General features: G+C 35.3%; 1 protein-coding gene across 1 annotated transcript in view; it reads right to left on the bottom strand.

The window, feature by feature from the left end:
- Positions 1 to 452: 452 nt before the first annotated feature.
- The window catches only part of Ugt8 (UDP glycosyltransferase 8), a 51,706-nt gene continuing 25,023 nt past the window's right edge, over positions 453 to 27,135 (bottom strand). Inside the window, exons 2-5 of the mRNA XM_026389688.2 lie at positions 8,600 to 8,742; positions 6,891 to 6,967; positions 3,892 to 4,111; positions 453 to 816 (exon numbers count right to left, since the gene is read on the bottom strand). Of these exons, the coding sequence (XP_026245473.1) occupies positions 453 to 816; positions 3,892 to 4,111; positions 6,891 to 6,967; positions 8,600 to 8,742 (804 nt within the window). The remainder of the gene's footprint in view (positions 817 to 3,891; positions 4,112 to 6,890; positions 6,968 to 8,599; positions 8,743 to 27,135) is intronic.

Genomic DNA, 27,135 nt, shown 5'->3' with positions numbered 1-27,135 from the left:
ACTACTTCATTCATGAATGTGTTGTACCCTCAACAAATATAGCAAGCAGCCAGATAAAATTCTCTGAATTAGGACACGGAAACACACACACACACACACACACACACACACACACCCCTCTTAGTAAGAGAAAAGAAACCATTCTTTATCCGTGACACACACATATCAACATTTAAAACTAAAGTCTGATACAATTAATTTAAATAATTAAGGCTTCTAAAAGGTTCAGTGCCAAAACTTTCTGCATCAGTATTTGAACCAAATACATTTTCGCATTTTAGGTTTGTGCTTTGTACAGCCATCTTAATTCCACAGAAATTCATTAGTAGGATCTGATAAGGAAGTGTTAGAATTGTTTGCTGACATTTTACTTTTAGTAGCTGTTAAACTAATTTCTAGCAGTAAAAATTCAATGACTGAACGGATTTGTTTCCATCACCTGGGCTGCTGGCTCATTTCACCTTCTTTTCATGTTTAATATCACCATTTCTTTTGTATCTGCCATTGAGGAGTCCATTGTGGTAATGTCCATTAACAGTGCTATGCTTATTTTTAGGCCACAGACTGGTGATTTTTCTGTAGGTAAATTTGGTCACCCAGGACAAGAGGAAGTAAAACAAGGCAGCACCAAGCAAAAGCACAAAGGCAATATCCAGTAAAAAATACTGACAGAAAGAAATTTGATGGACAGCGGCACGTAGGTGATGGGCTCCATTGTGACGAAGAATGTAATCTATCCAGTAGACAGTCCGATTGACAGGGTGACCAGGTTGATCCTTGTGAATCTCTGAAAGCTTCTGAGCTCTCCGACGGTAGCTGTGGAGTGGGTTCAAAATGCAGAATAATTACGTATATTGAAGGTTCTGTATTTATGGATCTCTCAATTTAAAAATGGGGGAAATAATAAAATTACTATCCTTCAGTGGGTACTTTGTATGCTCCAGGCACTGAAAAAGTATTTTAAACACATTATTTTATGCTAACCCAATAAAATACATTTAAACTGGTGAGGCAAATGAAAACCACACAGAAAGTAACCTGAATAGAACTTGAGTTTCTAGTTCAAGTTTTCCTGACTCCAAACCCTATGTTCTTTCCACACTAGAGGCTTCTAATTACTACTAATCAATCAGTGGGTCTGAACCAGCAAGGGCAGTATTTACTAGATTCTAAAAGTAAAGGACAGAAAAAAAAATGCAGAACTTGTTGCATCAATTTTTAAGCAATGACTTTCTTTTTTTTATTTAAAGCAATACTGAATGATACTATAAGAATATTATTAAACATATAAAAAGGTTGAAAAATACTACTAATTACAAAGTCACATACGACATTATATGTAGTATATTTGTGAATATATGTGAGCATGTATGTACGTTTAAAGAAAACACTCTCAAAAGAGTTAATTTTAAAAACAAGCTACAATGGTAAATATAAATATATTTTATATTAATTTAAAAATATGTAACTGCAATAAAATGCATTTCATTCTAACTTAAAAATATCTGAACACAATAAAGTACATTTTATTTTAACTTAAAAATATGTAAATAAATAGTGGCAATCAATGACAAATGGCCAGAGTCCCTTTGTACATGGATCCCTGATTGAAGTTGATATTGTTTTGACATAAGAAATAAAAATTCTGCCTAGAGAGATTAAGAATATATATAATAGAGGATATGGTTCAAGTTGTGCTTTACAGAGAAACAAAAATGTGTACATACATGAAGACCTGATAAGTCAAGAGAAGAGTATGAACTAAATCATAAAGGTGGGAGCCAAGAATATGGCCAAAGTCATTTGGAAAAGGCATTTAGTACTAGGGATGTTATATGCTTAATAGTAATAAGAATGACAAAATATGTAGCTTAATATGAAAAAAATTCAAAAATGTATTCCAATAAGAATATGAAGATTGCAAAATTAAAACAAACAAATAAAAAAAGCAAATACTGTGATTAAAATGGTCATTCAAGCCAGCATTGAACTATTCCAAGGAATATCTTCGATAAGGCCCTTTGGGGAAAAGGAATTACCTTGTAATTACAGCTCATTACTTTACAAAGTATGTCTTCCGTTAAAAGATGGCCACAGATTAAAGATGCAATTTTAATAGTGATTAACTCCCACCTTTCTTTATAATTTGCCTTAAAATAATAAAATCAACAGATTCAAAACAAACAAACAAAAATCCCTCAAAACAAGAGAAGCAATGAGTTCATTAAATAAACTCTAAAGACTAGTTAGGGAAGAAATAAAATATATAATGTCATTTAAATATGATATGCTATAATATCACTTAATTATAAGTAAAAGAAATAAGAAATACTTCTTCAGCAATATTGGTTACTTGGTTTAAAGTAGAATATCTTGGATATGATATTGGTGAAGACCTCTCAATAATTATTGCACATTAAATGTGGTACATGGTAATGTATTTGAAAACAAGAAAGATGATGAATTCAGTTTATATAATGACTTTTAGCAAAGGAAAATACTTTATAAATTATTGTTATTTTATACAGTAAGATATGTTCAAAATATTTCAGTTAAATATTTAAAAACGTCACGTTATATGCAATTAACTCATTATTTATTAATATGCATACTTTTCTTAGAATGATATAAATGTATTCCCTATACAAAATTTAAAATTCTAAAATTGAGCTTCTATGCATACTTTGATATTTTGTAACTATTGTTTAACTTTAATGTGACCTGAGATTAAAGCCAGCTTTCTCTGTGATTCATCCTGGCTATTACCTCACAGAACACAGCAGGACTGAGTTGGGGTTATAGCTTAGTGGTAGAGCCACATAAAACTCTTAACAAAACAAAACAACCCACTGGACTATTCTAAATTACTGAACTTTTTGCTCTTCTCTTCATAATCTAGTATCAGTAATAATTGCCCCATTCAAAACACTCTTAACTTTTGGGCTTCATTTAAAAATTTACATAGAATATAGACACATTTTTTTTCATAAGAACATTATGTTTTGAAATTCATTCGACCATAAGAAGAAAAGTACAGGTTATAGAAGATGAATATACTCTGGATCATAAAACATATTGCTCAAGTGCCAGAGCAGTGATTAAGACACTGGGTATTTTAAGGGGTCAGAACCTAAGGGACACCTCTGAGCCCACATGAAGGCTGCATAATGAATCTCAGTCAAATCCAGAATTTTCTATGCAAGCTACATCACTTTATATGGAGTAATACTTCTTACAGTTGGTATTCGTTAGAATATGGCAAGGTTTCTCATCTCAAAGTTAAGCCCTGGTTATGAACAGAAAAAGTTACATTCTTCAAGTCTAATGTTATTTGAAATACATGATAAATTCAATATCATTACAATGGGGAAAACTGCTCCTTTGTTTTCAAACTACACAGGCCCTTCTCCACCCTCTGAGACTCATTTGCAAAACTCAGGGCACAATGAAAATTTTAAAAAGAAAAAAAAATTGTGATTCATCATTTACAAAGTAAATAAACCTGAGCATTTCAACAATATCTAGTACTACAGAAAGCCAGCAGCAGCAGGCTGATGTTGTAGTTACAAAAAAGCTCTGGCCTCAAAATCCAACAGTCCTGGCTTCAAATTTCTACTCTAATAGTTGTGTGACTGGGCAAATGATTGAAGTTCTCTGAGTTTCAAGTGCCTCATTTCTACCATGTAGATGATGAAAACTTATGATATATTTAGGATTATATGCTTTTCACTGAAATAAAAGACACAACATTTGACACACTGTAGGGCCCCAGTGATTGTTCCCATTGTAGTCTCTCTGACAATGTATTATGGGGTATGGGTATGTGTGTGTGTGTGTGTGTGTGTGTGTGTGTGTATGAGGAATCTACTTTAATATTAATTGAAACCTTACCTGGGGTTATTGATAACTTTCACCAATGCTTCATAAAGCTCTCCTTCAGTAACTGTCTTCCACTCTAGCAATATTCCCATGCCTTTTGCCTGTACCCGGGTCATAGTGTCATAATGGTCTCCAAAAAGTGGGATGCCCACTACAGGCACACCATGATACATAGTTTCAAAAATACTGTTCAAACCACCATGGCTCAGGAAGGCTTTAATATTTGAATGCCCTAAAGAATTAAAAAAAAAAAAACAACTTACATTATCTCTCTAGATGTTTCCAGAAATTTCTTAAATAGCAATACTACAGTAAATATACATTTAAGATACAAGATTTTCAAAGGCATAATTTAACTGATTCCTGTCTCTAGCAATGAAAACGTTTGCTCTTAACAAAATTACCTGGTTTGTATACATCAATCAAAAGCCATTTTTAGGTAACTGAAATGTGTATCTTTAAGCATTAAAATACATTACAACTTTCAAACACTGACAACATGTGCCCAGCAACACAAATTTCAATGGCCAAGAAAGAATAGGAAGCCAATGAAAGCAGAAATGCCAAATGATATCAAGGTACGACCACGTTCTACTAAAAATAGGGATTTCCTTTCTGGCTACTCAAGCATTTATCTATATTAAAGTCAAACACACTTGTTTAAAAAAAAAATGTAAGGCTGGATTCCAGAAGTCAATTAACTATTTAGTGCTTATCCATGAAAGAACACTGTACAATAATCACCATTTACAACACTCAAGTTCTCCCAGAATCCATGTTTTATACTACTTGTTTATATACCTAAAATGTAAAATTGAACCAAGCAGAGGAAGATATTTGTACAAAATCAGCACTAAGAGATGCAACATCATGTAACACCTAGTTGTCTTGGGAATAAAAGAGATGACTTCTCAAAACTTTAGTGAGATACTTCAAAATCCAGATTTGTCCTCATGTAGGAAATAGCCTACGTGTCATAAAAGGGACCAGAAACTTTCAAAAGAAGTTTTTAAAAAATAAACTCCACACTTAGGAAATCTGTTGTTGGCAAAAAAAAGGATTGCAGCATGCAGAAATATATTTTAGATATACACACAGCATTCAAAGTAGACTGTGTGTGCGCATCTCAACCTTAATGGGCCTCCAGAACATTTCTGCCCAAACTCAAACAGAGTTTGGTCAGGCAGTGTCTCTATCCCTTACTTGCAAAAATGGCTTCTCATACTGTTAGGCTCAACTAAAGGACCCACAGAAATCCACAAAAGTGGTTTTCAAACTTTCTTTTTAGCAGCAGAACCCTATCTCTGAACAAAACCATATCACCAAACCCAGCAGTAAAAAATAAAGCAGAGCTGGTGGGCAGAAAGGAGGGGGATACTAAGAGGTAACAGGAGGGGAAAGATACTGATTTGGTTCCTACTTCTCACTCTGGAAGAATCTTCTGATCATAGTTGGAAACCATCAAAGAACATACAAGGATCATGCCTAGAGTGAAAAAGGGCATTTATCTTAGAGAAGTCAGGGAGATGACTGGAGGACCAGAGAAGACATGGACACTGGAAGGCCTCCGGGCCTGGACCACTGAATAGTTACACCTTGCTGTAGGTCACACGTGAAAGAAGTTTAGATGTTGCTGGATAATAGTGTCACACTTGCTCTGAGACAGCTGATTGTCAAGTTATTTAACTTTCTGGCTTTCTGTGGAATGTGAGGTCACAGTAGTAAACACAAAAGTAAAAAAGGAAAAAAATGCAAGTATTTCTTACAAGAAAAAAATGTCTTATGTTTGTGTCTCAATTTTATCATTTACAGGATATTTTAATGAAGTAGATAAAAAGAACTATATGTATAAAACTCTTTACTTTTAATAGTTACAAATTCTTATTGCTGGTTTTTAAGAGGATCACTGTGTAGCTTTTAGAAACTCTGTATTAAAAGCTTACTTTTAAGAGTATAATTTAAAATTAAAGCCACTTTTATATAATGTTAGGTGTTACCATTCTTGAGTAAATGGTGGCTAATATTGTGAACACTAATAACTTTTTCTTTATGATTTCCTTTATATATATTAAGCCTTAATATAATATTATATTTTCCTAGAAACTTAATAACACTCTTACTATCTATGCTTATTAAACATAGAATTAAATTATTGATTCAAATATACCTCAAAGATATGAATAAAATTATTATATTTTAATTTTGAGTTGAGGATCAGAAGCCCAAGAAATAACTAAAACAAAACAAAAAAAAAAAACAAAGTATTTTACAATGAATCCCACTTTCATGTATAACTATGCCCATTAAAAATAAATAAATAAATGGAAAGGAAACTAGTAGAATAGAGGAAGGGGATCTGGGGGGAGGGAAGAGAGGAGGGAAAGGGTGAGTAGTGGGGAAATAAATTAAGCAAACTGTGTTGTATGCATGTACAAATATGTCACAATTAATCTCCACTATTATGTACAACTACAATGCACCAATAAAAACATTTAAAAATAAAGTGTTTCAAAAATGCCTACTGATTTAGGAAGAAATTCAGACTGATGACGCAATACTGAAATTAAAACAAATCTATTTCTCTAGCTTTCTGCTTCTTTTTGGTTTCACACAAATGAATAATTTCTAATTTCTCTGGATTATCAGAGACATCTATAATAAAACTGTAACACCAGTTTGTATTATTTTCATTAGTTTAATTTTACTACTTTTATCTGGCTATCCAAATCAGGTATAGCTTCATTCACTGGTAATTTATGTAGCTTATTAAGTATATTTTCCAGATAATTAAAATTGATGACTGGTCTAAAATTTTAAATTAATGACCACAGTGATTACATTTCACATATCATTTTCCAATAAAGGTTTGAAATGTTGGTCTGAAATTTAAGAATTGAGAGACTAGATAAAAACATAATGACTTCATCATAAACTATACGTGTATTTTACAAGTTGCTTAAGCATAAAAATTAAACTCTTAACATCCAAGTAAGTACCCACATGTCACTCACCAAGCAGGTCATTTTGCGGTAACCACTCTATTAGTTTTGTGTTGTTTCCTAGATTCTTTGGTTTGGTTCCAGAAAACCTAAAATGTATACCAGACAATGAATCTCTCAAAAATCAAACCTTACTCATGGTACAGTGTCTCTGGTTAAACTTTAAAGTAAATGTTTCATGATTATTTGTTGATATTTTTATGAATGAAATCATCCATCAGCATCAACAAAAATTGATTGTTTCTTTTTTAACATCTTTCACTGATTGAAGGACAGGTAAGAAATAATTTGCTTCTGTAAAGATCTATTTTTCCATTGGCTTTTCTCACCTATGTACAGAGATGGGGGAAAACCAACCAAATGATCCTTTACTAGAAGTCATTCCACACTAGTTAGTACTCAGAGGCTGAAAATAGGAAGAGTCACCAGGGGCAGTCATCAGCCCTGATCCTGGACACCCTGAGCCCAAGGGGAAAGGGGCAGGAACTGGAAGAAAGCATGAAGAGCCCCAGGGAAAGGAGGTCTGGAGACCAAAGGATATTAGTAGGCTGTTCCTAATCTGATTTTTAAAAGATAAATCACAAAGGTGCTTAACAACCAGAAAAAAAGACAAGAAAAGAACAGGTATCCTAAATAAAGAGGCAGCAAATTTTCTGGGTGAAAACTAATAGAATAAACAATGGTACTGGAATCTGAAAGGAAAAGTTCTGGATAGTTAGAATACAACATGCGTCCATCTCATTGTTCAGCCAGGAGAAGCTGGAAGTCATTCCTACATAGTAATTATCAATCAAAGGGGAAACCTACATGACTTGAGACACTTTCTTTTAATTGTGGTAGAAACCCTGGGATTGACCATGTTCATTACTATATCTCTATAACCCCACAGCAGTGGCACATCCTAAATAAATTTGTGCTAAATAAAGTATTCAGGTCTGATTTTAGGTTGGGAATTCCAGAGACAGATACCAGTTATCAGGGCCTGCACAAGAAGCTGGAATTGATCTAGGGGGTTATCTTTTTTTTTTTTTTTTTTTTGTACTGAGGATTGAACCCAAGGACACCTAAACACTGAACCATATCCCTAGTCCATTTAAAAAAATTTATTTAGAGACAGGATCTCACTAAGTTGCTGAGGCTGGCTTTTGGTTTGTGATCCTCCTGCTTCAGCCTCCCAATCTGCTGCATTACAGGCGTGTGCCACATCTGATGGTTTGCGGTTCTATCTTAACCAGTAAGTTCCTGAGTTTTTAGAGGTCTGGTCTCTTGGATTAAGAAATCAAAAGCATCTATAAAGTGGGAGCCCAAAGGAGTCCAAAAGTCCTTGAAATATTTTATCTATTTATTTAATCATCCTTTTCTGCCTCATTTCAAAACTGATTTGAAGGAGTACATACAAGCATATATGACTAAATTTTAAAATATCATAGAAGAATAAACAAGGGTAGAAGTCTAAAGGAGACATACAAATTAATCTAACCCTCCATAAATCATTCTAAATCATATAGGGTAAAAACATTATAGACCAGAGGTCTCTTTGTCTATAATAGTCTTATAAAATAATTCTTAAATTTAAATAACCAAGAAACAAAATGAAAACTCAGGGGCTTTCTACTAATCTTGCCAGTGAATCAAATGTGATGTGTTTTATGGGAACTGCAGGACAAATAAGTGGGTACTGAAAATCAACAGCAAAGAAAGAATATGAATCATTACCTTACCTCCAAATCACTTTTTGAGGCAATCTTCCCAGAGCTCCTGCCAGTTTGTTAGCAATATCTTCTGACAAATACTTGACACCAGCTCCAAAAGACACCAGGACAAAGCCATGTTCATTAGCACCATTTACCCACCTTTGGAGATCCTGTAAAGCAAAACAGGACAGTTAATTTTATGAAGACCAATATCATTCTCAGTCAGGGTCATCAATACCTCGGTTTAGAAAAGTGGAAGGTTAAATATATCTTGGAGAAAAGACAGCCTTTTTAACAAATGGTGCTAGGAAAACTCAATAGACATACACAGAAAAATGAATTTATATCCCTCTCTTTCACCCTGCACAAATTGAAATGGATCAAAGACTTAGGAAATAGAAAAGAAATTGCACAACTAGTAGAAGATAACGTAAGGTCAACACTGCATCATATAGGTACTGGTACTGACTTCCTTAACAAGACCCCTAAAGTGTAAGAAATAAAACCAATGATCAATAATGGGATGCCATCAAACTAAAAAGCTTCTGCATAACAAAGTAATTAAAAGCATAAAGAGAGAGCCTACAGAATGGGAAAAAAATCTTAGCCAATTACTCCTCCAATAGGGGATTAATATCCAGAATATATAAAGAACTCAAAACATTTAACACCAAAATAAATAAATAAATAAATAACACAACCAATAACTGGGCCAAAAAAAAAAAAAAAACTAAACAGAAACCCTTCAAAAAAAAACCCACAAATGGTCAACAATTATATGAAAAAATATTCAACCTCTCTAGCAATCAGGGAAATGCAAATCAAAATATCCTAAGGTTTCATCTCATTCCTGTCAGATGGCAATCAAGAAAAGGAACAGTGGAAATACTAGTCAGTTTGTGGGGGAGAAAAGGAACACTCATACATTTTTGTTGGGACTGAAGTCTAGTACAACCACTCTGAAAGGCGGTATGGAGAGTCCTCAAAAAACTAGGAATGGGGGCTGGGACTGGGGCTCAGTGGTAGAGAGCTTGCCTAGCATGTGTGAGGCACTGACTTCTACTCTCAGCACCCACATGGAAATAAATTCATAAAATAAAGGTCCATGAACAACTAAAAGTACATGTAAAAAATATTAAAAAAATAACCAGGAATGGCACCACCATTATGGCCCAGCTATCTCACTCCGTGGCATATATCCAAAAGACTTAAAATCAGCATTCTATAGGGACACAGCCACATTAATATTTGTAGCAGCACAGTTCACAATAGCTAAATGATGGAATCAACCTAGATACCTGTCAATAGATGAATGGATTGAGAAACTGTGATACACACCACACACACACACACACACACACACACACACAGACAATGGAGTTTTACTCAGCCATAAGAAAGAATGAAATTATGGCATTTGCCAGTAAATAGATGGAAATGAAGAATGGATTTTATGCTAAGTGAAATTAGTCAAATTGAGAAATTAGAATGTTTTCTTTTACATGCAGCAGTTAGAGTGAAATAAGGGGAAGGGAAAAATATGTAATATGTGATCTTTATTACATAAAGAACCAATCAAATACAAATTAATAGATGAGCAAAAGGAAGTCTAGTAGAGTAGAGGAAGGAGAATGGGAGGGGGAGGGAAGACAGGAGGGAAACAGGGGAGGGAAAGCGGGGGAATCATGAACTGAAATCAATTTCAATGCATGTGTGAATTGTCGGGATGCACCCAACTATTATGGATAAATTTCTAATAATAAAAAAAAAAACTGAAGGTAATTTTCTGAAACAATTAAAAAGTAAAGAAGATCATATGTTATTTTCCTCTGAGTAATTTCCTTCAATTAAAATATTTCATCTGACAACACTAACTGAAATAAGGCCTACTTTTTTTTAGGGGGTGGGGGGCAAGGATCAGTAAATAATAACAGTTGGAAGTGGTGGCACATGCCCCTAATCACAATGACTTGGGAGGATCACAATTTCAAGTGAGCCGCAATAATTTATTGAAACTCTGTCTCAAAATAAAAAGTAAAAAGGGAATGTGGGCTGGGGTTGTGGCTCAGTGGTAAAGTGCTTGTCTAGCATGCATGAGGCACCGCGTTCCATCCCCCGCACCAAATTAAAAAAAAAAAAAAACTAAATAAACAAATTAAAGGTATTGTGTCCATCTACAACTAAAAATATTTTTTTTAAAAAAATGGATTGGGAATGTGACTTAGTGGTTAAAGGGCCCTTGAGTTCAATCCCAGTACCAAAAAAACAAAACTAACAAATAAATAAAACAACCTTCCAAACAACAACAAAAATCAGTAGCTAATGACCTAAGATCTCAGAAAATTGAAACTGATATTTGATACATAGTCAGAGACAAATTCTATATGAGGTTATAAAAAAAAGTCTTGGATTGAACATGACAAATCAATCATATTGGCAAAAAAATTAATGCAGCTTTGACATATGCTTTATTTATATTGAAAAAGAAAGCATTTTATTTTATGGGATACCGCTTGCTATATTTCATTCCAGAGGCACCAGCTTATTTTTAAAGACAAGTCATCCTTTTGAATAAATTTTGCCTAAGACATCAAGTTTCAGTTCCCCATATAAAAACCAACAGTGCTACAGCACTTTGAAGAATACACAATTCCTCTATAAAGACAACACATCTGCTGTCCACTGATACCACGTAGGCCACACATAGTCAGGAAAACAGGGGCCTGACCCATCTGTGCTCATGTGTGCAGTGAGCTGTCAGTTATCTCTCATGCAGCCTATAGTTGTCCTGCTCTGGGTCACAAGTCATTGCATTGGCCCTGTCACTCAGAGTTTACATCTCATATCATTTTCCAGCATAACTAAACATGTAGCTGAGGAGTACTACTCAATAAGGAGTATTATCGCAAAGTAAAATGGAAAGTTAGGCCTAAGTTTTCTTTTTTTTTTTTTTTTCTTCCCCTTTTCCTCTGATCACTTAATGGTATTTGCTTTACCTGGCTCTACTACACTCATTCTAAGTAGGAGAAGGGCGGGACCACCTTCTAAGCTCCAGTGGATTAGAGAATACTGTCACTACTGGACTGAAAGTGAAGATGGAAAGGAGGAATAATATCCTGGCTACTGAGAAAGTAAAACAGACTACACTTATTTGGTAGGAAACTCTACTCATTTATAAATACATAAAAGAAATAGAGGCTCTATCAACTTTAGATTAGAGCTATTAACTGCTGCCTCTACCAAGCATATCACATGTACTGAGAATTTAATGGTGTTATCTGTGGATTCAAAGTACAGTCCTAAGCCAGATGTACTTAAAACACATATAAATGCTTCATGAAAGAACGATTTGAACACAAATAGTCCTTTATTCCTATGGTTTGTCTTCAAATAATTTATCACCTCTGATCTAGTTGTCTAAAGAAGAAACTTTTAGGGTCAATGTTATTTACAAAAAGTTTACATTCAAATTTAGTAAGGCTTATGATAATGCTATTTAAATTTTGCTTTAAAAAGTCTCTTGAGTTTCAACAAATTCCCCATAAAAGACTTCTTCATTTTTTTTGCTCTTTGTATTGCATGATATAAGACAAAATCCAAGTGCTTATGTTTCCTCTCATAATCATTAGCCATTACATGAAAATATCTAAGTATTTGGCCTTCATTGCTATGTAAAGGAACAGAAAAAAAATGTATTCATCATGGTTTTCTTCAGAAACATACTCAGTATTTTTAGAAGATGCTAACCTACTTATTTCCTAGGCTGGAGGGAGAAGAGATGAAGGGAAAGGGCAGAATAGGGACTAGGAGTTAGTCCTACTCCTAGTTAGTCTGGCTTACACCTGTCTACTCCTGGACACACACCTCTTTCCCTCCATAATCTCATTTCCAAGCTAAACACACAAAATCTTAACGTGACAAATGTTTTATGGGAACATTGAAGGGGGTGAGTTTTGGATGTGACTGACAAGGGTGACATTAGGAGGCATTAACAGCTGAGGCTGAGAGGGTCTTAAATTTCCAGAACTCATGGCAAAGGCTTTGGAGTTGAAACTTCATGAAAAGAATGTCCTTATCTCTGATGAGCTGGGAAGCCCTAGGTGCCTTTTCTACTATGTATATGTATACAGGATTTTCTGAACTTCAAGACCCCATCAAAATATGTGCCAAAATGTGTTCAATATAAACAAAATAATCTCAGAAATTTAACACTGTTAAATAATAAAGCACTTTAGAATCCCCCTGTCCCCACCCCTCAGTAAGTGTCATATTACAAAAACTGGACTAAATCTTCATCCATTTACGATATCAACGAATCTGTAAATACCCAAGAAGAAATCTGAAATATTAAAAAGTACATGAAAAAATGAACACTTTATTAAAAGAAGGAAACCGGAATAAATGGGAGGGATGTAACACACTCCTGAATAGGAAGTATTAATATTGCGAAGATGCTAATATTTTATAAAATTTTTGTAAAATTAAATTTAATACAGTCTCAGCATACACTCCACAATGATGAGTTAAAAAATTCATTTAGAAAAGATAACATACAAGAAAGGCCAAGAAATTTTTTGAATGGCCTCTGGGTTTGCTGTCTAATTTAGCATGTCCCATGATTATTACCTTTTAAATGGCCGATATTTTTTTTGTGTGTGATTTTTTTTAATACTGGGGATTGAAGCCAGGGGCACTCTACCATTAAGCTACACTTGCACCCAGCCCTTTTTATTTTTTGTTTTCAGACAGAGTCTCACCAAATTGCTGAAGTTAGCCTTGAATTTGAGATCTTCCTGCCTCCACTTCCAGAGTCCCTAGGCAGGTGTGAACCACCATTCTCAGCTCTTTCAGTAATGTAACTGTTTCATTTCTTTAGTGTTTTAACCTTTCATGCATCTCGCATTTATTTTAAAGAAAACAAATGAGGCTGAGATCCATCTGTTTTCAGCCACTGTTAGCCAGTCCTCTCAGCACCGTTTTGGAATATCTCATCCTATCCTCAGCAATGGGAAATGCCACCCTCTCATTGATTTCTGAGCTCTCTTCTGTTCCACTGATTTATACATCCCTATATTAAATGGTCCAAGTTTTATCTGCTGTTATTTTATAATATATTATAATATTTGCAGTGTTAGATTTCTCTATCAGGTATTTATTCTTGCATTTAATACATCTTTTTTAAGGACTCTAACTGACCAACTGCTACTTATTAGCAGTATTACTTCTTATGTATATTATGAACATTTTTGTATATACATAACCAGCAAACATTTCATTCAAGAGATGAACTTGGAAATTGCATCCAGTTCTTAAATTTAGCTGTTAGCACTGCGTGCACACTGCTCCACTAGATGGCATAGCAGGCACAGAGCAGGGAGGCCTGCTCCAAACTCAGAGCACATATCTATGGGTTCAGGGAAAGGATTCTTTCAAAATGTAAGTGAAAGCCAAGTGATCAAAGTAATGGGTCAAACTCTGAGTAATAAATCATCAACATTCATACCTATTCTCCTCACTTTGAGACTGAATAATCCCATTCCTATGCTACTTATCACTTCAGATAGCCACCTATACTTTCCTATAGAGTTGTCTCTCTCTCTCTCTCTCTCTCTCTCTCTCTCTCACACACACACACACACACACACACACACACACCTATATACATACATACATATATAACAACCTCACAATATGAATGACACCTTCACAATAAAAATACTCATTTTATCTCCTCGTAAGATCAAATGACTTAAGTTCTTTGAAGGAAAAGGTACCACAATAAGGAAACATGGATAATATATATTATATGTATCATAATCAGATACATATATAAAGCATTTGCCTTTTTTAATGATCATGACCTATATAGAAAATGATTTGTTCTCTAGTGTTGCCAGATTTCTTTTCATAAAATAATTATATGCCCAATATTTTGACTGGGTCACAGGATGAATAAAAGCAATGAGAAATATGCTATGCTCCCATTGCCCTCTACCCTACACATAGCACCATGAAGTACGACAAGGAACTTTACATGCAGAAAGCAAATACTCCAAAAGGGTAATATTTTCAGGTAAATCTTTGACACGAGGAATGTAAAGAAAGGGAAGATCGGAAAACACAATAAAAGACGGAGTATAAAGTTAGTTCTTGAGACTTTTACAGAAGACCATCATTGGGTGACTCTTTTCTTTTATATACTCAGCCTCTATCCAAACACAGAGACCTCCTATTAATTATGGCTAATGTAAAACACATCCCAATGCCAAAAATGTAAAAACCGCCTTTTAAAAAAAGTACTAGAGAACCAATAACATAATAACTAAAAGTTGGATGATGAAGGCCCCCACCTCTGTCCTCACTAGACTTAATTCTGAGGACACGAGAATTTTCTAGACGTCACATCTTCAACAGGTCTGAGGCCTGTGGGCAGGCTGGGCATCAGTAGTTAGTCCCAGATATGTCCTGAGGGCACCCTGTGACCCAAGTCTACTCCTTTCTCTCCCCCCAGAATGGGAACATTGAGAGGGGGCCAGCCAGACAAGAAATCAAAAACACTGCATCCTTTGTCAGCCCCACCATTCTGAGGGAAAGAATGCCTGGACTGTGACAGAATCCTACCCAGAGGCAGTGATGGCAGAGAAGGGGGCAGGGTGCTGGGGCTGCTTTCCTTGTTCTTAACACAACATCTATGGGCCTCTTTTCCCATTTTAAGTTGTCTGATAAAAAATGTTCTGCTTAGGTGAGGTGAAAAAATAGTTTCATTCTGCAAAATCCAGTAGTTGAAATAACAACATTTTGACATAAAATATTTTTAAAACATCTTGGGATATCAAACGTGATCTTTGACTACTACAGAGATAGTTAAGACTTATTAGATAAACAAACAAACAAACAAAAAATCCTACAGAGAATGTAAAAGTTGCCAATCAAAAGGATCATTATTTTCACCAAAATTTGTTTGACAAGAGAGTTTCCCCAAACCCCAAATCTACAATTTGTTGTGATCACAATGAAGATGGCCTAATCTCTGAGGCCCAGCTTCCTCATCTCTATAAATGTTGATAATACATCACAGGACACTGTGAGATTAAATGAGATCAAATACGTAAAAGTTTTTTTTTTTTCCAACTAAAAATTAGCCTATTCTTTTCCCTAGCTAGGATATGTGATAACAATATCTGAAAAACAATAAATGGGCTAAAATGCTATACACATTGAGAAAAGGAAAAAAAAAAGAAAAGTCATATTACACCAAGATATTTTATCTGTTATTCTTTCTTTGCCATATTTTAAATTCTTCAGAACAAAGCTGCTTGCAATACAGAAACAAAAAGTAGTACATACAATGTTTTTATATGTAATATCAAGTCTAGTTGTCAGATTTCCAGAAAATTATTTCTAAGATTATCCAAAGGGTTAAACTATAGCTAACCCAAGAAAGCGATAGAGATCAACATCAAGGTTATTTCTATTGAGATTCTGCAGTATCTTTTTTTCTTTCTCATAGGCTTTTACCTCCTGCCAGTACAGTTACAATTAGAAGAAGTAAGCAAAATTTGAAACCTGCACTTGACTTTGAAGAGAATGAAATTTTCAAGGTTCTTAAGACCTTCAAGAGACTGCATACAAGCAGTCAGGATGACCCAAAGACATGGGTATGGCAAGGTATTGAGGTACTATGAAAAGTACCCGTGAGATGTTAAAAAAAAAAAGACAGAAACATTAAATAGAGAAACTTTCATTGGAAAAGAAAAAAATTCTATTTGAAAATGACATGTAAACCTTGGAGAATATGGCGGGGGGGGGGGGATTTGCACATATTGACTTAAAATAAGAACAGGGGAGGCAGGGGGAGAGATAAAGATGAAGAAAGAGGAGATCCGCATTTCTACAAAGATCCTGGAACATTCTTTACTTAATATACCATCAGGCTAACTGTCAAAGTTCTATCAAATGATCACTTATCAAACAGTGCCCCAGAAAGGTCGGTGGATTTCTAATTTCATTCATTAATTTAACACTGAACATCTGCTGTGCATAATACTGGATACTCTTCCAAGTACATGGAGCAAAACAAATAATAAATGACCAAAACTTCCTGTCTTTAAAGAGTTCACATCCTTTTTTAGGGGTGGGAGGGAGGCATTGGGAATTTAACCCAGGGTTGCTTTACTGAGTTATATACCTGGTCCTTTTTATTTTTTCTTTCGAGACAGGTTCTCACTAAGTTGCTGAGGCTGGTCTCAAAACTTATGATCCTCCTATTTCAGCCTCCTGAGTTGCTGGGATTACAGGTGTGTACCAACATGCCCAGCAAAGTTCACGTTCTTAGCAATGATGTGGCCATACCTATATTTCCACCTGGAGTACACTGGGTTCTGGCATTTTATTCTTCATTCCCGAGATACAGCCTGCCTGGACATGCCTAACACTTCCTCTTCACATCACAGCTCTTTACCAGAGGCCCTTGGTTCTCCCTGTAGACCTACCCTCTCACAGGATTTTGAACTTACTATCTTGCTATAGTAATGTTAGCATATAGATATAACGTACAAGACCCACCCACCCCCAGCTGATGAGACTCAGTACTTATTTCTTTTAGTAAAACAAGAAAGTTAATAGTAATTTGAATCCTTAAACAAAATAAAAACAATAAGTCTATTGCTATAATTTTCCATTCAGTGAATTGGATTAATAAGACTATCTTTCCCTTAGAATTTAAGAGCAATTATTGGTCCACTTAAAACAAGTTTCCTTTTAAAATGCAAGTTTAGCTAACAAATTATGTGACCTGACTATAAGAAGACAGGCCAGTCTTTCTGCCTTCCTTCTTCTAGGGGGGAAAAAAAAAAACTGACACATTTTCCCTAATCATCATAATGTAAAGTCACAGGGACATAAAGATTGATGAAGAATATTTGCATAGCTTCAAATTTTGAATAATTAGCAAAGTAAAATTAGTAACTCGACAGAGAGTAAGCCTAGTGTCATAACACCTTAGTCAAAATGGACATTCCCTATAATGAATCAAGTCAAGACCATCGACCCCCTGATCAGATGCATGCCTTCTGCAGTATTCCTGCCAAGAACACATAACCTGAATCCAGTCATGAGGAATGGAAGATAAGTCCAAACAGAAGGACATTCTATCAAATAATAGTCCATACTCTGGAATCCAAAGTGCCAAAGTCATGAGAATCAAAAAAAAGCAACGAATAAACATTTATGAAGAAAGGGCTGAAAGACACACACCTGGTTCTGAACTGAAGTCTTTCCTTATAAAGGACATTATTTAAAAACGGCAAAATTCTAATGAGGTGTGAGAGTTAGGTGGTAGAAATGTACCATTGTTAATTTCCTTATTTTGATATCCCGTATTGTGGTTATGTACAAGAACATTCTTGTGTGTACAAAACGCATACTAATGTGTTTGAGGGGTATAAGATCTCATATAGGAAAATTACTTTCAGATGATTCAGGTAAAAAAAATAATAATAACTATATGGGCACGGTAGTTCACATCTATAATCACAACAACTCAACTGAGGAGCTAAGGCGGGAGAATTTCAAGTTCAAGGCCAGCCTCCACAATTTATTGAGACCCTCAGCAACAGGATGAAATCCTGTCACAAAATAAAAGAACTGGAGGTGTAGTTTAAAAGCACCCCAGGGTTCAATCCCCAGCACCAAAAATCAAAACAAACAAACAAAAAATACTTCAGATTATACTTGCAAATTTTCTGTATATTTCATATTGCTTAATAATCTATTTTGCAGATTGCTATATTGTGTAGCTTACAAAGATCTGTGTGTCTCATAAAGAGAAAATAAAAGAAATACAGCTTTTTATTTTTTTGTAGATATATATAATAATCTTACCTTATTTATTTTTTATGTGGTGCTGAGGATTAAACCTAGTGTCTCACACATGCTAGGCAAGTGCTCAATCCCAGCTCAGAAATACAGCTTCTAATGACAATTCCGTGCATTATCATTGGTTTAAAAACCAAATACTCAGGATTTGGGACAAAAAATAAAATTTTACTTCACTGCAGAAAATATTTCTAGGTAATCTATTTTTATTTATTTTTAGATTTAAACTTCATCTACACTTCAGCATCTGAGTAACACATTTAACTGCACTTTTTTTTTTAACAGTCTAGATACAGGAAACTGATTAAGTAGTCTTTGGTAAAAGCAATGTAGGATACATATATTACTAATCATTCCTGAAAATTACAAAAGCCATAGCAAAAGACACAGGAATTACATTGTATAGCAGACTATTTTCCCAAAAAAAAAAAAATAGCTAAGGCATATTTCCAGTCCCTCATGTGCTTTTAGAACCTCTGCATCAGGAGGGGTTGCTACATCCATACCTGGGCAAGCTGGTGACTTCTCTGATCAACAGAGAACAGCAGGAGTAACAAAGGATACAGCTGCCACCTGTTTCTGTTGCTCTTGGAACATCCACCCTAGGGAGCCAACAACCATGCTGCCAGCAAATCTAAGCCACATGGAAAGGCAAAGAGTAGGTGTAAAAGCCCTGGCCAGGGTCTCAGCCAACAGCTAGTGTCAGCCACCAACCACATGACTCAAGGAGCCTGATGATGATCCCACCCTACAGTTGTTGAGCCCCAGACCATGTGGAATTCAAAAAAATCTTTCCCCTGTTCCCTTTTGGAATTTCTCACCTATGGGCATGATAAATGATGGATTAAACATCATTTGGGTTTTTACAGCTCTAGGGACTGAGAGTCTCAATGTATCTTCATTTGGATCCTTTCTCAAGAGTCACAAATGAATTTTAAAAGCAGGGCTAAGAGCAACCATTCTTGCTCACAAGAAATAAGGGAGAATAGGAAGTAACTAACAGTAGCTGAACATATTACTTTGTGACTTTAAACTCATTTATGTTATATCTTCTAAGAAGAAAAAAAAAGAGTGGATAACAATGAGGCCCACTGATACCAAAAAAAAACTAGTTCTAAGGCATGTACCTCTGGTCCTGAACAATACTTCAAGAAACAAAATGCAAAAGCCTGGTATTTTTCCAAAATAATGCTGGAACAACATTCCCTTTTGAAGTCTACTGATATTGCCTACAGGGAGAGAATACAGTGCCCTTTTAATCTGTTGGCATATTCATTTTCATCAATAATCCAATCACAGTTGAACAAAGCTTATTGGTCACCTTCTATGTGCCAGGCACTAGACGCCAGGAAAATAAAAGAACAAGATATGGTTTCCTGCCCAGAAGTTCATAGTCCAATTCAGACTGTGGCCCACATAAACACTGCCTTTTCTCCACTCACTGCTTGCATGCTGGGGAAATGGAGACCCTGGAAATAAATAATAAACTTTAAATAGCACATTTTTTACATTAAATATCTGGATATTTTATCTTTTGTTTTCACTTCAGGATGGCATTCTCAAAGAGTTTGACACAAAGCAATAAAAGGTTGTACACTAATATTTTCAAAGCCAATTAGAAAATCAGCTCAATGAAATAAATTGTCAAAAATCCTTGGCAACTAAAGAAGCCCTTCATAAATAAAAACAATTCTCTTTTTTCTAATATTATAATGTAGCTATTTGGAATTTCTAGAATTTTTACCCCTCACACTTCAGATAGAGCCCTAATATCCAGAATATAAAAAGAACTCAAAAAAATTAAACAATAAGATAACAAATAACCCAATCAACAAATGGGCCAAGGACCTGAACAGACACTTCACAGAGGAGGACATACAATCAGTCAACAAGTACATGAAAAAATGCTCACCATCTCTAGCAGTCAGAGAAATGCAAATCAAAACCACCCTAAGATACCATCTCACTCCAGTAAGATTGGCAGCCACTATAAAGTCAAACAACAAGTGTTGGCGAGGATATGGGGAAAAGGGTACACTTGTACATTGCTGGTGGGATTGCAAATTGGTAAGGCCAATTTGGAAAGCAGTATGGAGATACCTGGGAAAGCTGGGAATGGATCCACCATTTGACCCAGCTATCGCCCTCCTCGGACTATTCCCTGAGGATCTTAAAAGAGCGTACTATAGGGATACTGCCACATCAATGATCATAGCAGCACAATTCACAATAGCTAGACTGTGGAACCAACCTAGATGCCCTTCAATAGATGAATGGATAAAAAAATGTGGCATCTATACAAAATGGAGTACTACGCAGCAATAAAAAATGACAAAATCATAGAATTTGCAGGGAAATGGATGGCATTAGAGCAGATTATGCTAAGCGAAGCTAGCCAATCCTTAAAAAACAAATGCCAAATGTCTTCTTTGATATAAAGAGAGCAACTAAGAACAGAACAGGGAGGAAGAGCATGAGGAAAAGATTAACATTAAACAAGACGAGTGGGGGGAGAGAAAGGGAGAGAGAGGGAAAACATATGGAAATGGTAGGAGACCCTCAATGTTACACAAAATTACATAGAAGAGGATGTGAGGGGAAAGGGGGGGGAACAAGGGAGAGAACTGAACAACAGCAGATAAGGTAGAAAGGGATGATGGGTGGGGAGGGGAGGGGGGATAGTAGGGGATAGGAAAGGTTGCAGAATACAACAGTCACTAATATGCCATTAGGTAAAAATGTGGATGTGTAACCGATGTGATTCTGCAATTTGTATTTGGGGTAAAAATGGGAGTTCATAACCCAATTGAGTCAAATGTATGAAAGACGATATATCATGAGCTTTGTAATGTTTTGAACAACCAATAAAAAATTTAAAAAAATAGATTATAAACCTGTATAGAGAAAAATAATAAGTGCAGAATTTGGCTAAAACTAGTCAAATTCATATTATTTGCAAGGTAAAGTACTCAAATAGATCTTACCAGGTGAATGACAGTCCCTGAGTCAGATTATCCCAAATTCCTAATAATGTATAATGTTAGATAAAGATCCAAATCCATAAAAACATATCTTAAGACCTCATGAATATTCCATTAGCTCTAGTGTTCCTATCTGACCAACGTGAATAGTGTACGTAGGCAAGAAGGCAGGAGAAGTCTCATTCACTTTCTTGAGGTGAGTGACTACACAGATCAGAACACTAGGAATGTTCTGCCCTTTCTCTTCCATCTCCCTCCCACTGTACATAGTCTATTTCTACAATGATTGATTCAGGAAGTAAACTTCTACTATGCAGCAAGGTCAATGACTCAGAAGGGCATGGCCAGTGGTGCATTAATCCTGGGATGAGTATCTGGTCATCCAGGGAAAGCATTCCTACCTTGGGCAGAAACTTGCAAAGCCCTGTAACGGCCTGTGAGGCTGTACATGTTCATCTTCTACCTTACATAAAGACAACTTAAAAATAAATCTCTCTTTCTGCTTGGACAGACAACAGACAGATGAAAACTAGAGAAAAATTCCAGTGCGATTCAGCAATGGCTATATAAATGAAGAATAAACATCAGTTACAAAACCCAGTTAGCTGGGTGTGGTGGTGCACACCTGTAATCCCAGCGGTTTGGAAGGCTGAGACAGGAGGACTGTGAGTTCAAAGTCAGTCTCAACGACTTTATGAGGCCCTGAGAAACTTAGCAAGATGCTATCTGTAGCTAAAAAAAAAAAAAAGAAAAAGAAAAAAAAATTTAAAGGGCTGGGGTTGTGGCTTAGTGGTTAAGTGTCCCTGGGTTCCATCCTCTGTACAAAAAAAAAAAAAAAAACAGAGCTGTTTGGGGTTGCTGTGCCCCTGAGAATCCCATTCAGGAACCACTGGAATAATACTTCTTCATCACATTGTGTACTGTAGAGCCAATTCTATAGGACCAAAAATTTTGATTTATCTATTTTTCTTATATTCCAATACCATGCCTTCTTTCTATTGATACAATTAACCACTATGCACTAAGAAAAGTCTGTGTAGTCCTATAGTTTTGAATAAGCAGCCAAAAAAAAGTTTTTTTTTCTCACCAAAATCACCTTTTATCTTAGTTCTTGGTTCATCTCAAAGTTCACTTCCCAGTCCTAATCACCATATTCTAAAAGTAAATTCAGGTACTCTCGACTCAAGGTCAAATGTTCAAGTTCTCAATACTAATCCCCCCCTGCCTTTTTTTAAACTTTACTCATGAAAAAAATTCAAACTTTGGGGCTGGGATTGTGGCTTTGGGGTGGGGCACTCTAATGTGTGGGATCCTGGGTTCGATCCTCAGCACCACATAAAAATAAACAAATAAAATAAAAATATTTTGTCCATGTATCACTAAAAAAAAAAAAAAAAACTTTTATTGGTTTAATCGCCAAATGATATCCAAGGCCCATCTGTTTTTCATTGACTACTCTGATGCACACCATGTCATTTGACATTCTCTGAGCTTATCCATTCATGCCCACTCTGTGACTCTGTTCACTCCTCACATGAAGTTCCTTCCACCTATCCAAATTCAACAGAACCTTCACGGTCAGCTCACATGCCATCTACTCTATCAATCTTTGTCTGATCTTGCCAAGTTTAATAATTCATTCTTTATCCTTCCTTAATAAAGTACTTTATATCTCTCTATGGAACTATTCACATTTGAACTTGTTATAATATCATTTGTATAAATATGTCACTTCCTCTAGCATACTACAGATTCCTTGAATTTCAAGATAATACATTCAATAAACACTCAATGAATATGTATAATATGTACTACAGTCTCACCATTTTCTTACTAAATTTCATTATTTTTTACAAACCTTTGCAACTTACAAATGAACTTATTCCAAGAGCTCACTTTTAAAACTAATTTTCAGAAGTATATATGTATTTTCCAAAATGAATGCTGCTAAACATGGTAATTTAGGATAACTAAAACTATACTTCAGTACTTCAGGTATATTATGGATTCATTATTAATTTAAAAGAGATCTGAAAGAAGCATTAAGAACCATGGAACATCAAATTCTCTCTACTTCCATTCCAGGCCACAAAGACTGATGTACTAACTATATCATTCAGAAAATTCCTCTCTTGCACGTGCTGAAAAGTGAGCAGAGATTCAGGAAAGACATTCAATCTGAAGATTTCAGAGAACAGAAATGAAGTATATATGGAAAATTAGTTAATATTTGTTCTTGATCTTGAAAATGTCGAAATTTTCCATGAAATTAAAATGGGATCTGAGATTGATTGATAGAAAGATAATGGGGATTGAACCCAGGAGTCATTTACCACTGAGATACATTCTCAGCCCTTTTTATTTTTTATTTTGAGATGTGGTCTTGTTAAATTGCTGAGGCTGGCCTTGAACTTATGATCCTCCTGTTTTAGTCATCCAAACTGCTGGCATTGGAGTGTACCACAATGTCTGGCTAGACTTTTATATTTAAAAAAGAGAAATATGGCTCAAGAAAAAGGCTTCAGTAACACTTCCAAGGAAACGGCACTTTTAAGTATTCTTAACTGAGAAAAAGAATGGAGTCATTTGTAACATGCCAAACTTTTCAAGTCAAATTGTTTGAAAATTTCATGATATATTTTATATTATCACCTAAGGAAAATTGATTAGAAAAAATGATCCACTAGAAGAAACAACTGAGCAGGGGAAAAAAAGTAAGCAATTTTTCCCCTCTAAGTCAACAACAAGGGAAAAAAATATGCTGGCAAAGATGTCAATCTCATCAAGTTCTGAAAATTTGAGTCTGGGCAATCTCAGAACCAAGGTCTAGAAAGAATGCCTAGTAAAGGAAGGATCTGATTTTTTTCCAGGATCAACAAAGAAGTTTTCAGAGAGGTGAGTTTCATGTAGGAAAATATATTATATCATAGATAAGAAATGTAGGAGTAAAAAGGGCTTTTCAGGCAAAAGGAATAGTAAGTTCAAGGGAAAACAGTTTAAAGACATTGAACAATAAAGAAATCTTAACTATTCTATGGAAAAGCAAGAAATGAACACAATTGATTAAAGAAAAAGAAGATACTAGAGGGGCTCAAAGGTTAAAAGCAAAAACCCTGAATTCATAATAAATTCATCTTGTATTCTTGTTACATGATAGTTGATTCCATACAACTGAATAAGCCTCCAGATTAAAAACCAATAACCAAAATTTTAAAAAAACACCACCATTATTTTTTTATTTTGAGATAGGGTCTCAAAATTGCTGAGTCTGGCCTCACACTTGGGATCCTCTGCCTCAGCATCCTGAGTTGCTGGGATTGCACCACCACAACTGGTAGCTTAACGGAACTGGAAAATATAGTCTTAATATTGACTAAGTATTTCATCTTCATAACTATGTAAGAACTCATATTTAAATACCACTTTTAAGTAGAAGCTGATAAATTGATTGTAATATATTTGCAAGTTGCAGTACACATAGATTGTTTTGAAGAATATTAGCCTTTAAAAAACATAGCTTAGGGACTGGGGTCATGGCTCAGCGGTAGAGCACTCACCCTAGCACATGTGAGGCACTGGGTTCGATCCTCAGAACCACGGAAGGAAGGAAGGAAGGAAGGAAGGAAGGAAGGAAGGAAGGAAGGAAGGAAATAAAAGTATTGTGTCCAACTACAACTAAAAAAAAATCTGTCTTCCTTTTTTTTTTTTTAGAGAGAGTGAGAGAGAGAGAGAGAGAGAGAGAATTTTTAATATTTATTTTTTTTTAGTTCTCGGCAGACACAACATCTTTGTTTGTATGTGGTGCTGAGGATCGAACCCGGGCCGCACGCATGCCAGGCGAGCGCGCTACCGCTTGAGCCACATCCCCAGCCCTCTAAGTCTTCCCTTTAAAAAAAAAAAAAATAGCTTATACAACAGAGAGATGTGAACATGGAAAAATTCAAGTGCTATTTGTAATGTTCCAGGAGGAGAACATGCAGATAGAATGGGTAGAAAAAGGGTTCCAAGGCCAGCCAACTGCCTGTCATTTGGGAATAAAGCAACACCAAAAGCAATAAATGTGACTATGCAGCTGAAGTCACTGCAAAGAATTTAGCACCAGGCAGAGGAGACTCAGTGATCCTAACACTCTTCAGGTCCCCGGGGCGAATGCAGACTGTCCATGTGAGCTCAGCTTGGGAAAATCTCTGCATACCAATCAAATGTGGTTAAAAAACTCACTGGTCCAAAACATTGAGGCTTTTAATTAACAGTTCACATACAATTCTAAATCACTGTTCATTGAATATAAACAAGTACATATAAATCGTTACTTCTCAAAGTGGAGAAAATAGAAGATATACCAGGGAATACATATCATAAAGCCATAGTATCAATACATTATCCTGGAATGTTCATTTTAATCCGCAAATAAAGTTTAAGTCTCTTTTTAAAATAATAAAACAAACCAAGGTGTATTGTTGTGAGAGAGATTGCTACTTGTCTAGTAGTAGTCACTTCTACTTTCTTAATAAGAGCTCCAAATTTTAGCTGGACATACTACAGCTCAGGTAAAGACCACACTTTTCAGAGCTGTTGTTAATGTGCCTAGCCAATGCTGTAGTCAATGCAAGCCAAGGTGAGCATTCTAGTAAAAGATGGTAAACACCTCCTCCTTAAATAAAAAAGGGAGAAAAAAGTACTGGAATTGGACTGATGCTTGTACCATCATTTTGATACACCAGGGATGGTAGAGTGTTGAAGGAGCAAGAGTTTCTATTGACTTCTCAAATTTCTCATATCACTTTCGACCTCTCTCAGACATTCCTTGATGTGACACAAAAATAAACTTTCATTGTTGTACAGCTACTTACTTTCAGTTCTGCTCATTAAAACATATTTTAATGTGTTCATAAGAATATAAAACATGAGAGACTTCAAATACAAGTCAATTCTAATGGTTGACTATATATGGTTTTATCAGTATCACCCAGGTGAGCAGAATTCCTTGCTTTGTGGCGTGTAGGTTAAAGAAGTACTGCAATGTAAATTATTAATATAAGACTATCTTCTGGATCATGTGGGTTGTTTTAAAACTAGAATATCCATGCTATGTTAGCAACTTCCAGTACCATAGAGACCAAAAGCTGCATCTAAAACTCTAACATCATCCCCAGCATCATTAATTTGAAAAAAAAAAAACTAAAATTATATTGGCCTAGTCATTTATTTCACTGCCAAAGACATTGAGGCAAGACATTTACTGACAGGAGGTAATCTGAAGGAGAGCTAGAATTGAATTCCAATTCTAAGTTCCAGTCCACTGCTGCCATTTCTAAAATGCTGGCATGGCTGGAAATCTCTATGAAATAATGCAAAGGCTATTTTAAGTTCCTCAGAAGTATAAACCTGTATAAACTGAAGTAATTCATAAGGTTTTTAAATTTTTCTTAAATGAAAAGAAATTGCTCTATATTCCCCAGGGATAGACTTCTCCTTCCTCTTGGCAGTGCACTTTAAGAGAAAAAAAAAAAAAAGATACACATAAAGAAATCTGAACCAATGTTTCACATAACAAATGCATTCTGTTTCCTAAATAGGATTCTTTTATTTCCTTTAAACAAAAAATTTAAAAAGGGAGAAAAGTCTGTAGGTATTACTCCACCTTAACTACTGCCCCTGGAGTTTAAAAATGTGATAACTTCTTTTTCATAAATATATTCTTAA

This window comes from Urocitellus parryii, chromosome 10, assembly GCF_045843805.1.
Source record: "Urocitellus parryii isolate mUroPar1 chromosome 10, mUroPar1.hap1, whole genome shotgun sequence".
In the NCBI taxonomy this organism is placed as follows: Eukaryota; Metazoa; Chordata; class Mammalia; order Rodentia; family Sciuridae; genus Urocitellus; species Urocitellus parryii.
The sequence above is the reverse complement of the archived record's forward strand: the minus strand, read 5'-3'. Positions and strand labels throughout refer to the sequence as shown.